At 42.3% G+C, this 13,213-nt stretch overlaps 1 protein-coding gene across 5 annotated transcripts in view; it reads right to left on the reverse strand.

Annotated features, from left to right (window-relative positions):
• SMARCA2 (SWI/SNF related, matrix associated, actin dependent regulator of chromatin, subfamily a, member 2) overlaps positions 1-13,213 on the reverse strand; it is a 178,891-nt gene that overhangs the window by 137,258 nt on the left and 28,420 nt on the right. For all 5 annotated transcript variants that reach the window (XM_030293896.1, XM_030293899.2, XM_030293898.1 and 2 more), the window contains 2 exons: positions 8,910-9,165; positions 1,949-2,075 (listed from right to left, as the gene is read on the reverse strand). In XM_030293896.1, the coding sequence (XP_030149756.1) occupies positions 1,949-2,075; positions 8,910-9,165 (383 nt within the window). The remainder of the gene's footprint in view (positions 1-1,948; positions 2,076-8,909; positions 9,166-13,213) is intronic.

A 13,213-nucleotide genomic window follows, 5' to 3' on the forward strand; every position in this document is an offset into this window, starting at 1 on the left:
CCGTTGGGAGAGCTTCCCCAAACAGAGGCCTGGCTCCTGGACAGCCTCCACTGCCCTGCCCCACGTTGGTGGGGCAGAATGGGGTCTCTACAAGGTTCTCCATCGGAGTTGGCCTTGTTTTTTGTAAGTGAAGGGACTAAATCGTGCCAAATCCACGCAGCACTTTCAAAGACGGTAAAAGTGTTCTTTCCAAGTAATTCAGATTAAAAACAAAAACAGAAACTTACAGCACTGTAACACGAACAAAAACACTAACCAAAAGCTGTCTTGGGTGTTCAATAAATTAATTCATTCTGTTTAATTATTCTAATGGTATTAATTAGCTAATGAGCTTCTGAAATATTTTACTTCATTTTAAGTGCCATACTAACATTCTCTTTGTGTCTAAAGATGGACTTTAATGATGCTCTGCAAAAAAGAGTAGAAACGTTACTTCTTGTACATGCACAGTAGCAGCAGGTACTCAAACAATATTAATTCAATGTTAATTTTCATATGAAAAATGGGAAATACGGGCTTTGGCTTCCCCCACTCCCAACGATGATATTCTTTCCAAGATATTTAAATTTCACACTAGATCGTGGACTTCTTTTTAGATTACCATAAATGTAGTATCTTATCCATGTTGTACGTTACGTGGTAGCAGCCGGGGTGGTGGGGGTGGGGGAAGGATTGGGCATATACGTTAAAATAACAATCTAACTGAATCTCAAATCAGCATCAACTATAGTTAATTCACTGGGAAAATTTCATAGAGGGTGGACTTTTCTACACCATCAAGCAAAAAAATCAGAGACTGGTAAGAGTCCCAGCACAGAGAAACAAATCTGAATATAATATTATTTTGTGAAGATATATTCGGTTATTAATCACTTTCACAAAATTTTAGCAAGCACTTCATGAAGTGCGTTTCGTGAAGTCCCGTATAGGAAAGGAAGAAAATGGCATTCAGGGCCTTTTATTTTCTTCCATTTAGAATTTCAGCTGAAAGCTACTCTCACAAAGCTATGGCCGAGGAGCACCCTGTCACCATGACACCCTCCTGCGACATTATAACCCATAGGGCAAATGTACTCCCAACCGAGTTCCTATGACAGTAGCAAGTGGGGTGCCTTTGTGATTTTAGTCACATCCCGCAACAGACTGAGTCATGCAATTCAATACTTCCAAGCCACTTTCATTCATTAATAATTCATTTTGCACGCCCCGAGACCTTCACCAAGTAAACCCACCTGCCTGGCAAGCATGCGTCCCTTCTCCCCCTTGGCTAAACGAGGCAGGGTGCAGGCCAGGAGACCTGAACCTTTTGGGTCCACAGAGCAAAACTCACCAACGTAAAACTATCTCTACTTCATTTCACTAGTCTCCTACAGACTCGGCAGTTATAAAACAGATCACCATGCTAGCTTTTATTAATCAGTCACTACTAAGAACCACAGCAAGAACACTAGGTAACAGTCCACTGATTAGTCAATACGTGGGCCTGATGTGGTCAAATGCTTCAAACTTAGGCTCCGATGAATAATCAGCCGTTAGAAAACAGTGCTATGTATTTCTACAAATGAGGGGCTATCAATTCAGCAGAGGAGAATTCGGAATGGCTAGGATTTTACATTTGTGTTTACAAAGAGACTCTGATCGACCCCCTTCTATCTTTTTCTTTGGAGTCATAAAGGCAAGCTAAACCATTTATTCTCAAGGTTTCATCCAAGGTAACAAAATGCCATTACTCTGACTCTGGAAACCGTAATATAGGAGAAAAAAAAAATGACTCTGATATACAGAAGAAAAAAAGTAGAATAATAAACAATTCATCTTCATTACTTTTGGTTCTATGCTGCTGGTTGGAAATACACACTAGTTTTACTAAGTTTATATCTTTATAACAATATTGAACAGACTTCCGCTTATTTCCTTCATCTCGGATTCGCTGGGGAAAAGGTATTACCTGACGCTGGAAATTGAGTAAGCGAAGTGCTTTCAGCTCCACAGTTGCTTTGGTTCGTAAATCTGGTGGCAGAGAGCCAGGCAGATTTTCCAGTTCTTGGATCCTATGAGCTATGCGAGCCTGGAGTCTAAAGGAGATAAGGAAATGGGGGGAGGGGGAGGGGGAAATATACATTACAACGGAGTCTTGAATGATAAACAGTAACCCTCAGGTTTAAGTTCTGGCAAAACATATCCCGGATCTTGCTGTCGGCGAATTCCTGATGCCCAGCTGGATTATCTGATGTTAAACGGAGAAGAGCGACCTCTGCATTGACGCGGACAGGTGCCGTATGTTGCTCAACACTCTGGCCTTCTTCACAACGTCTCTCTCTCTCGAACACCCAGAAAGGAAGACTCAGGATGCATCTAGGAAGGCAGTCCAGTGCCATGACTTGCTTCAGACAGAGAGAACATGAGAGACAGGACAATGTGATTTGCTCCCAAATGCCCAGGCAGCCAGAGTGCAGAGCTGAGACAACAGAGTTTTCTTTCTGACTTCCAGTTCTGTCCTAGGCAACCAGGCCATGTGCCCTCTTTGCCAAGATGCTGATGACAACAGCCGTTGAAGCTGAGTGAACAAGAGCACTTTTAGGTGCTGAGGCCACAGAAATCAACCAACCCAAAACATTCACGGAGGGAGCCTGCCAACCACGACCACTTCCTCTCTGAGCAGTGCTTGTCTGAGAAAAGGCAAAGTAGGCATTTTTAAAAATCAGCTTTGGGGTAGCGGGAGATGGTAAAGTCACAGTATTTAAAAACTAAGTTTCTAGAAAAAGGGTTGCTAGAGATTCTCATCTCCGACATCATCAGGAATATAACTGCAGGTCATTCTTCAAAATAAAGGCAGAAGAGAAAACAAAACATACCCCACTTTCTTCATTCAGCGGGGATACTTTTACTGTGACCCCATACAAACCGGCTTCAGATTTCGCCTGGATCCTATTCTTACAAATAATTGCATGCCATTTTAAAATCTATTTTTACAACTACCTCCCTCCAAACTTGGGGCAGAAGTGTCTTGGAAAAGTTTTCATGAAGAATAGTAAAAGGTAGTAAGTTAAATTAACATTAACTGTGCTAAGGTGTATTTAAGGTAGAATTTTCTTCAATTCTTTCTCCCTCCCTCCTTTGCACGTACTCACTCTGTCTCACACACACACATACACACACACACACACACACACTCACACACTCACACACGCACACACACATGCATGCACCCCTACAAGGTAAATGCTATAGAGGTGCCATCTTACTGATGAGAAAACTGAGGTTTGGAGACAGTAAGAAACACGCAAACTTCACAGAACTAGTCAAGGAGGGAGCCCGGACAGGAGCCTCATTTGCCTGACACCTGCAGGGACACCGCAGGTAATTAATACACACTTTCTGACTGCAGCTTTCCTGGACCTCAACTATAAAAGCTGATAATTAAAGATTCTTTTAAAAACTCGTATCATGCGGGGGTGTCTGGCTGGCTCAGTCGGTGGAGCGTGTGACCCTTGATCTCAGGGTTGTGAGTTCTAGCCCTCAGCTGGGTATAGAGATTACTTAAAAAATAAAATCTTTAAAAATATTAATAATAAATGACTAAATAAATACAAATCTGTATTATGGTTTTGTCGACCTTTACGATGCTCTGTGTGCGTCAACAGGAAAAAGTACGATCTCTGAGCGAGGGCCCACAAAATTATCTTACTACTTCAGTTAGCCCAAATATCAAAAACTGAGTGCTTTTAAAAACAAAACCAAACCAAAAAAATGTACAGAACTTGCAACTGTTTGCTTTGGTAGAGAAGTAAAATGCCATCTTTTTCAAAACTTGAAAAAATGACAGTAAGGGAAGCACATCATTTTTTCATTGACTTTGCTGGAAATAATATCCTGACAGATTCCTATTTTATATGTTATTAATTCTGATTTACTGAACGATTTGATGGCAGAACATGCTATTATTAGCGCTGTCCGTGTTATCATGCTGTTTTTTGCAGCCCTCTGTACTAACACAAGCAAACAGGCCCTTAAAGGGCTTATACATGCAGCAGAATAAACACTTGTGTGAGTTCAAATGACGGTAAGAAACTTCCACCATTTTTGAAATAAAAAAAGGAACACTTACAAATTTTAAATAATAGAAAAATAAACAAACTTCCACATTGTATTCTTTTGGCCAGACTGCCCCACCTCACCCACTGTTCTTGTGCATTCCTATTACTACTGATACTCATGGGATTTTCATCAGAGTTTCTTTCTTTTTTTTTTTTTTAATTTTCACCGTATGGAACAAAGATCCATTTCATTTGTCCAATTCAATTTCTTAAATATTCACATTGCCAAAAATCTCTAACTATGGCCAGAGATGGTACATCTTAACTACGACATTAAGAGAAAAAAAAAATAAAACCTGTTATAGTGGGTTTTTTTTTTTCAAATATTTAATTTAAATAGGAAAAAACAAAACAAAAGAAAACTAAGCCAAAACAGCTTTACTCATGTTGAGTGAAGGCCACAGTATAGGAGAATTAAATATCACAGGGAGGTAGATGAGAGTCAGTGATTTAGTTAGGCTACTTCCTTGGTTCTAGATTTACCACAAACTTTTGTTGGTTTGTTTGTTTGTTTGTTTGTTTGTTTGTTTGTTTGTTTCATGTGAATATCTCGGAAATTCAACCATCCCTTGGTGTTTGGGCTTACTTTGTCTGACCAAGTGGGTCAAGTGAGAAATCAGAGGTATAGCTGCTTTTTCTTAATCTTCTAAAGGTCTATGGAATTAGGACGAAATAAATAATCTTAGGATAACTGGGCTGAGAGTACAGAGATTAATTCCCCCCATGGGAGTGGGAGATGTAGGGATGTGGGGAGGCAGGGATGGGGGCAGATGTAGCCTCAGAGTCTGTGGGGAGCAGTGGGGGGCACTGCTTCCCAAAATATCTGCATCTCCCAAGGGCCTAGTAATTTGCCAAGGAATCTCAGATTCCCCAACACAAAAGAATCTTTCTTTTATGAGAGGGAGGTGGAAAGTGCAAAGTGCCATCGTGCAAAACTACAGAAGAGGAAAGGTAGGTTCCGCAGTAAAATTACATGCATTGAATTCCGCACATGGTGGGTGGGTAGCGAGGGTACAGGAGGGGCTGCTTTAACGTAGAAAATTTTATTTCTTTGTGGTGGTGGTCGTCGTTGTTAATAGAAATCTTCATTTTAAATAATGCTCCTCGCCAGACAATTTCATCTTCCCATCAATGGAATTCAGCAGGTAGTCCAATAAAGAGATTCAGGATTCTAAACTTCCCGAAACAACAACACATGTAATACTGTATAACTGCGGGAGACTCATTTGGTGTCCTCACGAGTACAGAAAATTGAAGCAGAATTAGGTCACTCAGGTTTTTCATACAGATTGAACAGTAAATCAAGAGGGGTTACTGTTCCAGCAAGAAAAAGAGTTCCATTAAAGGTAACAGATATTTGTTCAGGTCCAGAGGAGAAGTTTATGATTCCTGTAGGAGAGTTATTTGAACAGAAAATGACACTGGTACATTTTGTTCCTTCAAGGAGCTGAGTGACACTTTAAAAAGGGGGGGGGGAGAGAGGGGAGAGGGTAGGGGAAAATGACTTTTCGTAACTCTGCTGATCAAACAGCCCTTGGTAATTTTTAAGAAGGAGTTTCAGGGTTGCAGTGGGGATCAGGGAAGACAAAAAACATGCTTGCTTCCCGAAGCAAGGTGTGCTACTATTTTCATACTGAATTTGAAATTAATGCCAAAGAGGGCTGGCGTGTTTCAAAGGGGAGCTTCTCAAATAAACTCCTTTGAATGTGAAATGCATCTTCCGTGAAAACGCTTGTGGAATCCATTTGTTTACACACTAACGTGACAACCGGAGCGCTTTTGCCCGAAAATCGAACTCAGGATGGTAGAAGTGAAGTCAGGTATACTGACAGGGCAAGAGAAGCGTGCTGGAAAGACCACCACCACCACCACCAACAACAGCAAGAACAAACTGGAACTCTCTCTCTGACGCTTAACTACAGAAAAAGGCACTGAGTTTCATCAGTAAGAGAAAGGTGGTCAAAAAAGAAAGGATACAATTTAGATGGGAACAAAATGTTTTCACCGCAGACTGCACAGATTTGAGGCAAAGTGTTCAGGCGCAGAAACTTATTTATGCTGTTGTTGAATCAAGAAGGTCAGTTTGTCAAGATTCTGCTTTTATGATGAGCAAGAGAAACAGCCAAGCGACTTAAAAGTCAAAAAGAAATTTGAGATTCTGACAACTTCCTTTCAATTTTCACAGACAAGGTAAGTGATATTACCATGGTCAAAGACATGAACATCTGTTAAAGAAATTCTGACAGATGATTTCTTTGCTCCAACTAAGTACATAAAATTATAAAGGAGATATCTATCTATCTATTGATATCTTTTACACCTTGCTCAAATAATCGATCAGATGGTTTTTGCTCCAATTAAGTACATAAATTATAAAACAAATATATGTATACATATATTACATGTACACATACATGTACATATACATATATATACACATACACATATATATACACACACATATATCTATATACTTTAGACCTTGCTCAAATACTTGATCAGAAGGTAAAGATACACAGGACCTTTCCAGCTACTAGTGCTAAAGACCAGGAAGCCATTCTCTCAAAGAGGGGCAAAAGGCAAAGTTGCTTAGCTGTCTCTTACAAGAGCCTAAGGCACTCGATCTAACCCCTTCTGAAGGATAAAGTTAACTCCTCTCTGCAGCTGAACCATTTATCTCCAGATGGGGAAGCCAGCCATCGCTCTCTAATTAAAGAAGATACAAGATGCCCTGTGATGTTGCCAGGAGAAACCCGTGCTCTTTCTCAAGACGGCCATGGGAAAGTTCAGCCCCAAGACCCCACCTGCTTTTCAGACCCAGAGTTGCCAGAGCAATCATTCCGGAAGCCACGCATCTTTACGAAAGAGGAGACATTTCATCAAGTAATGATAATAATATCAAAAATAGCCATTCCACCACATTCTGCTTATAATTTAAAAGATCCCGACTCATGTATTTTTTTCTTATTGATACGGGACTGGAGGACCAAAGCTTTTCACACACTGGAATAGGCTACATAGTCCTACTTAGTACTGTATACTTTGGGAGGCCATCCAAGGGTGCTAAAAATGGGGCTCATGACAAGAAAGTCCTGCAAATACAGTTCTGGTAAAAATGAAGAAAACTTAGGAGTCAGTAAAATGCACATACACCTGCCTGCCTCCCCCCAACCCCCCGCCCCACACAACACAGGCTGAACAAGGAGAAAAGTCCAGATGTATTTCTAGGTAGAGAGAGTGTCTATGTTATGAATGTAGTTCACATGACGTAGTAACAATACTGGTACATTCGAGGTAAGGACAAAAAAAAGTTAGTTCTTTGGAAGTCAGAATTTTAGAGTAACTAAACAATACCCCTCGGTGCTACTTACTGCCTTTTTAAAAAATACTTTTGACTTTTTTTTTTTTTATTCAGTAGTGATGTAAAGAAAGTACCGCATATGAATAAAGCTTCTGCCCCAGATAGGAACCTAGTGCTAATATGTGACTTTGTACCGCACAGTGATCCGCCTGTCAACACTACAATACCAACTGATGATGTATATGTAGCTCTCTAGGGATACATAAAATTTAGGAAACAGCAATACAAAAGCTCTTTGTTGAGGATTAGTAATAGTACAGAGAGGAAAGTTTTGCTCTTCATCCAAAAAGCTACACACATTTACGGGCAAGTTACTGTGATTTCTTTCACAGTTAACTACCAAAGCTGGTAACTCAGTGTTTTAATCTAGTAACATGTAAGTCATGTGTCTTTCAATAAAGACTAAGGTGATGTCTTTAAAGGGAAGCTAGATGTTATTTACTGACCTTCCCTTACAATTTCTTTGAAATTAAATAATAATTGGGAAATAATCATAGCTGATATGTACTGAAAGTCTTTGCATCATTTAATCTCTCCCCCTACAAGAGGTACTATAACACCTTCTTTTAACAGATGTGGAAACTGAGTCACGGAAAAGAGATGTAACTTCACAAAGGTAACACAGCTGGTAAGCTACAGAACACTCCCGGACTCTCTTTTTGGTTAACATTAAGTATTTACATCAAGGTTCCGCTAACTCCAGCCCGTGGGCCAAATCCTTTCCACAGCCTGTTTCTGTAAATAAAGTTTTACTGGAACACAGCCAGCCCATTATTGTCTGTGGATGCTGTTAGCAGAGCTGAGAGGCCTTTGCCACAGTCCTGAAAAGGGTAAAGTTTTAACCATCCCGCCGTTTGCAGAAAAGGTTTGCCCACTACTGATTCAGATAAATGTGCCAAATCAGGTGAAAATTAGGTTTCTGGAACGAAGAGTTTAAAGAAGGACCCCACATGAAGACACTTCTATCGGGCTTACCACTAAGGCTGGGCCAAGCTGTAGACCCACAAATGCATGCATTAAAACAAAGAATATATTACAGTGAGCCACTATGTAGGCTTTAGTAGCATGAGACCAGCTCGAAGCCATCATTCAAGGATAAACTGAGAGACACCATGCACAGATAGGCCAAGTATGACGGGTCTGCTTTCTTGTATCCACAGGCACTCCTGGCTGGACTTTGATCTTTGCATCCCCAGTGCCTGACACAGTGCCTGGCATGTCATGGCGGGTGATGACAGCTTTCCGGACTCAGTGAATGACACTCACCGTCCTGAGAACCCAGAGGCCCCCTCCTGACACCGCTGTGGCAAACAAACCCTCGTTCCAAGGACATTCTTCCCGCAGCCTGAGTTTCGGCCTGTGCCTTGTCCCATTGGGAAGCATGCCCACCACACCAGCGGTCCACACACCCCCGGGCCAGGTGGGGGGCGGGGCGGGGAACAGTGTCTTACCTGTACTCGCGCTCCTGCAGGATCTCCACGGGGTCCAGGCCCTGCGGTTTCTGGATGGGGCTGATACGGCTCTGCTTCTGCTGCAGCTGCAGGATGGGCGACGGCTGCCCCGGGGCCGGCTGTGGCACGGAGGGCCCGGGCACGGCGGCGGCGGGGGGCTGCGCGGCGGCGGGGGGCGCGGGCGAGGGCCGGCCGCTGGGCGTGGGCACCGGCAGCTTCTGCGGGGTGTTCGGGCCACTCAGCTCCGGCCCCGGGCCTGCGGGACAAGAGCGACATGGGCAGCAGCAGCTCGGGCGGGCCGGCGCCCCTGCGCACCCCCCCCCCCCCCGCCTGCCCGCTGCCCCCGGGGGACCCGCCATGGGGACAAGTAAACTGTCTCAAGGGAAGGAAGGAGGGGAGGACGGAGGAAGAGGAGGAAGGCAGGAGGGCAGGGGAGGAAAGGACGGAAAAGGAAAGAACCTGGCATCTGTCCGCATAGGGAAATGGCATTCACTAACGAACACTGGCGAAATGGTCCATAAATGACTAAAGGAATAAACTGATTAAAGGAACGGAGGCCCAGCAATTAATGTAGCTCCACAGTGCTTTTTATTTTGTTTTGTTTTTAAAGAATTACAATTACAGGTGCATTCAAGAGTTCAGAAAAGCAAGGGAGTCATGGAACAGTCAGATGCGATTTGGGTGCGGTCCTAAAAATCACGTTTTGCAAATTGCGCCAAAAAACGCGGCTCTAGGCAGACCTCGGTCTTGTTCTGCAGCAGCCTTGCTGTTGAAACCCTTGCCTTGCAAATAACAGCCAGCAGCCTGGCCAGTCCTCTGATGTGAGCTGAAAGGGGCACACATTTTTCCTTAATGACCTATAAAGCACATTTCAGGCTTAATCAGTGCATCTCAGGAAGTTTTGTTTTGTTTTTTGGTTTTTTTTGGTTTTTTTTTTTTTTTACTACATATTAGAAAATGTTTCTAAAAACATTGCAGTGTGTGTGTCTGGTCGGGGGGAGCCACTCATCCCACCTAATAAAAAGTAGTAAATATTAAGATTCAAGAGAGCATTTTTCTCATGCTAACAGACAGAATAAAGGGATATGTAATCATCCAGTTTATCAAAATGCACTTAATAACTTAATTTAATGCAATTTTCCACATTAAACCTCAGGAGTTTAAATTGATTGCTATGTATGGACCTAAAATAAGAAGTCCTCTCCCTCTCTCCTCCTAGGTAAATTTTTACTTACTTCAAAATTATAAATAAGATTAGCGATGCTACCAGATGAATTAGTAAATGAAAAAAAAAAAGAAAAGAAATAAAGCTCACTAAGCTGTTAAAACCTCTGCATTCTTCTGGGTATTTGCCATATCTTCTCTGAGAAAAGTTAAAATCATTCAATGGCAACAAAATAATAGTCTATATACTTCAGAACCCCTTAATAATTAACCATACAAAGACACACACTATGAAAGATGAGACATATTTATTCAATTTCCAGCAAATACCGTTTGGAAATGGGCTTCAACTGACAACGCAGGGAGAGTGTCAGCAAAAATTCTGACATGAGGAGCGTGAGAAAATAGAGCAAACTGCTTAGGAAACTGTGTGTTGTGTGTGTGTGCACGTGTATGTGTATGAGTGTGGGCATATGTGCGTGTGCATGGGCACATACATGAGCACGTGTGTGTGTGTGTGTGTGTGTGTGTGTGTGTGGTGTTACTGTTGTTCTTCTTTCCCCTTCCCTGTGAAATTAGGTAAAACTTTCCAAAATACATAGAGCTACATAATCCTGAGGCAATCTGTAGCCCCTGGGTCTAGTGGGGGGGATGAAAAACTCTGGAGAGAAAAATGCATTTTTAAAAATTTTCTATTTTAAGCATTGTAGACAGTACTATCATAATAAAGAGATTCTTTTCATCTAAGTACTTTCTGATTTTTTTTCCTGAATGGGAAAGTCTTTTACATAATGTATCGCGTTTCATAATATTTTATATTTAGAGTTTCTTTTATCCATACATAAGAAACCAATTTCTAAACATTAAATCTCAGGGTCGTTAAGCATGGGAATGAGTTATGGAGGGACGTTCTAGAATATTTTCTCCCTAGAGGTCTTTAAGACAGGGTAGATTTTCCCTTGGGGTTGTTTTAGATATGATCCAGTCCAAAGAGAGGAGACAGAGATTTTTCTAACAGTTATGTTAATTCTCTGATTCTTTTTTTTTTTTTTTAATTCTCTGTGATTCTATAAATCTCCTTAGTAGATTCAGGAAACTGGTATATTTAAAGGCTTGGTATAAGCACACTAAATAATCAACTGAATACATTGAAGCCCTCTAAAAACACTACCAACTTGAACAAAAACAAAATTTGGGTCTTAGTGATAAGATAACAATTACTTTACACTCAGTTCTGAAAGGGATTTTCCTCCTTTCAACGTTTAAATAATTCATCAACAAAAGCCATAACAGGGCACTGGGGTTACGCATTCCACCCGTTCCGGGAGCCTTCTTCTTTAGCCCATAGCCGGCAAATACCTATGCAGAAGCCTCTGATGACTCCTTGAGGCAAATTCAAGTCACTATTTTTAAAGCCACATTTCAGCAAAGGAAGGTATCCAGAGCATGTCAGATATCCCTGGTTCCACTTCTGGTCATTTTTAGCCTATGACTCAAAACGAGGTCTAACACGCACGCACCAGACTAGACTTCTTTAATCCATTAGGTCCAAAGACATTCTTATCTGGCTGATTGACCCTTAAAATTGAGAAGCAGGGAGAGACCCCAACGTGAACCTACATATTCCAATCTCCAATTTGAAAAGTACTACGGTTTGCTGTGAACGAAATGGGCACGTTTAAAACACCCTGTATCTTCCCAGGTCACCTCAGCTCTACCACCTACTGGTGGCGTAAGCCTGAGCAAGTTGTGCCTCGGTTTTCTCATCTGCAGAATGGGGATAAGAGGGTGGTCGTGAGGTACAATGAGATAGTGTGGATTCCACCCTCTGCTCTTGTCATTCTTACCGCTACCACGGCCACAAAGGTTAAGAAGTCTAATTGAATTAATTTCGCTTTCTAGAAAAACCCCATGGCAACAGAAAGGCCTTTTAGGAAACTTGGTAGCGTATTAGCTGGCAACGCTGGGAGTGCGCTTTTCTCCAGCAAACTTCAAAATGCCTCTACAGTTTACAACAACTCAGCACAAATACTCAGATAAGTCAGCCTGCCATGTGCTTCCTGCTAATCTGCTATCAGAGCCACTTACAAGCAAATTCCTTTCCTCACTAAACACCGCAAGTTCACTTACTGCGTGGGCCTTTTTTTTTTTTTCCCCCTCCCTCCAATAGATTACATAACAACTTCTATTTACAGAGGCCAGGGAACTGAACGCAGCTTGCAGCAACTGGACGTGCCTGGAATGTAACTACCTGTTCATCAGGCTTCCTGCCTGTCCCGCAGGCGGCTTCCACACCTGAGGTGCCCGCCTGGCTGGGCTTCCTGTCGACAGAAACCATCTCTGCAACAGACACTCGTGGTCTGCCAGACGGTAAGACTTCTCCCTGGTATCTTCCAACGCAAAACAAATTACATTCCCTATCTTATCGCCTACCCGCCCCCCAACATAAACAATTTAGGCTTAGTTGCCAAGGCTCCAAACGTGTCTGTTTTCCCCTGAGCTCCCACCTTGGAAATCTAGGCAGATGTATTATGTCCTGACGTCCCTGAGAGTCTCCCAGGGCAACCAAGGTGTGTGTGTGTGTGTGTGTGTGTGTGTGTGTCGGGGGTGGGGGGGATCGTTCTCGGACGGATCCCTATGCCTGATGTTATGAAACAGGGAAACTGAGCCTGGGTGGCTCAGTCGGTTGAGCATCTGACTCTTTGATTTCGGCTCAGGTCATGATCTCACATCAGGCTCCATGCTGACAGCGTGGAGCCTGCTAGGGATTCTCTCTCTCCCTCTCTCTCTGTCCCTCCACCACTCGCTCTCTCAAAATAAATAAACAACAACAACAAAACAACAGGGAAACAAACTTATGAAAATACCTGAGTCTCGCATGTACAGAATTTCTGTTCATTCAGAACTCACTGTCTTCTGGCACACTAGGATAGTTACTCAACATTCTGTGCCTCAAATAGGGATTTAAGTGGTTTCCGTGGGTTGGAAAAAGAAATGTAATGAAGTGTATTTATTACATTGAGGATACCTAGAAGTTTTAGATACTAAAAGGAGGGGCGAAGCAGGAGAGAGACAGGCACTAAAGAAAATCGGCAGTGAAACTTTTACTTTCCATCGTAAGGTCCTTTACTCCATATACA

Source organism: Lynx canadensis, chromosome D4 (genome assembly GCF_007474595.2).
Source record: "Lynx canadensis isolate LIC74 chromosome D4, mLynCan4.pri.v2, whole genome shotgun sequence".
Classification (NCBI taxonomy): Eukaryota; Metazoa; Chordata; class Mammalia; order Carnivora; family Felidae; genus Lynx; species Lynx canadensis.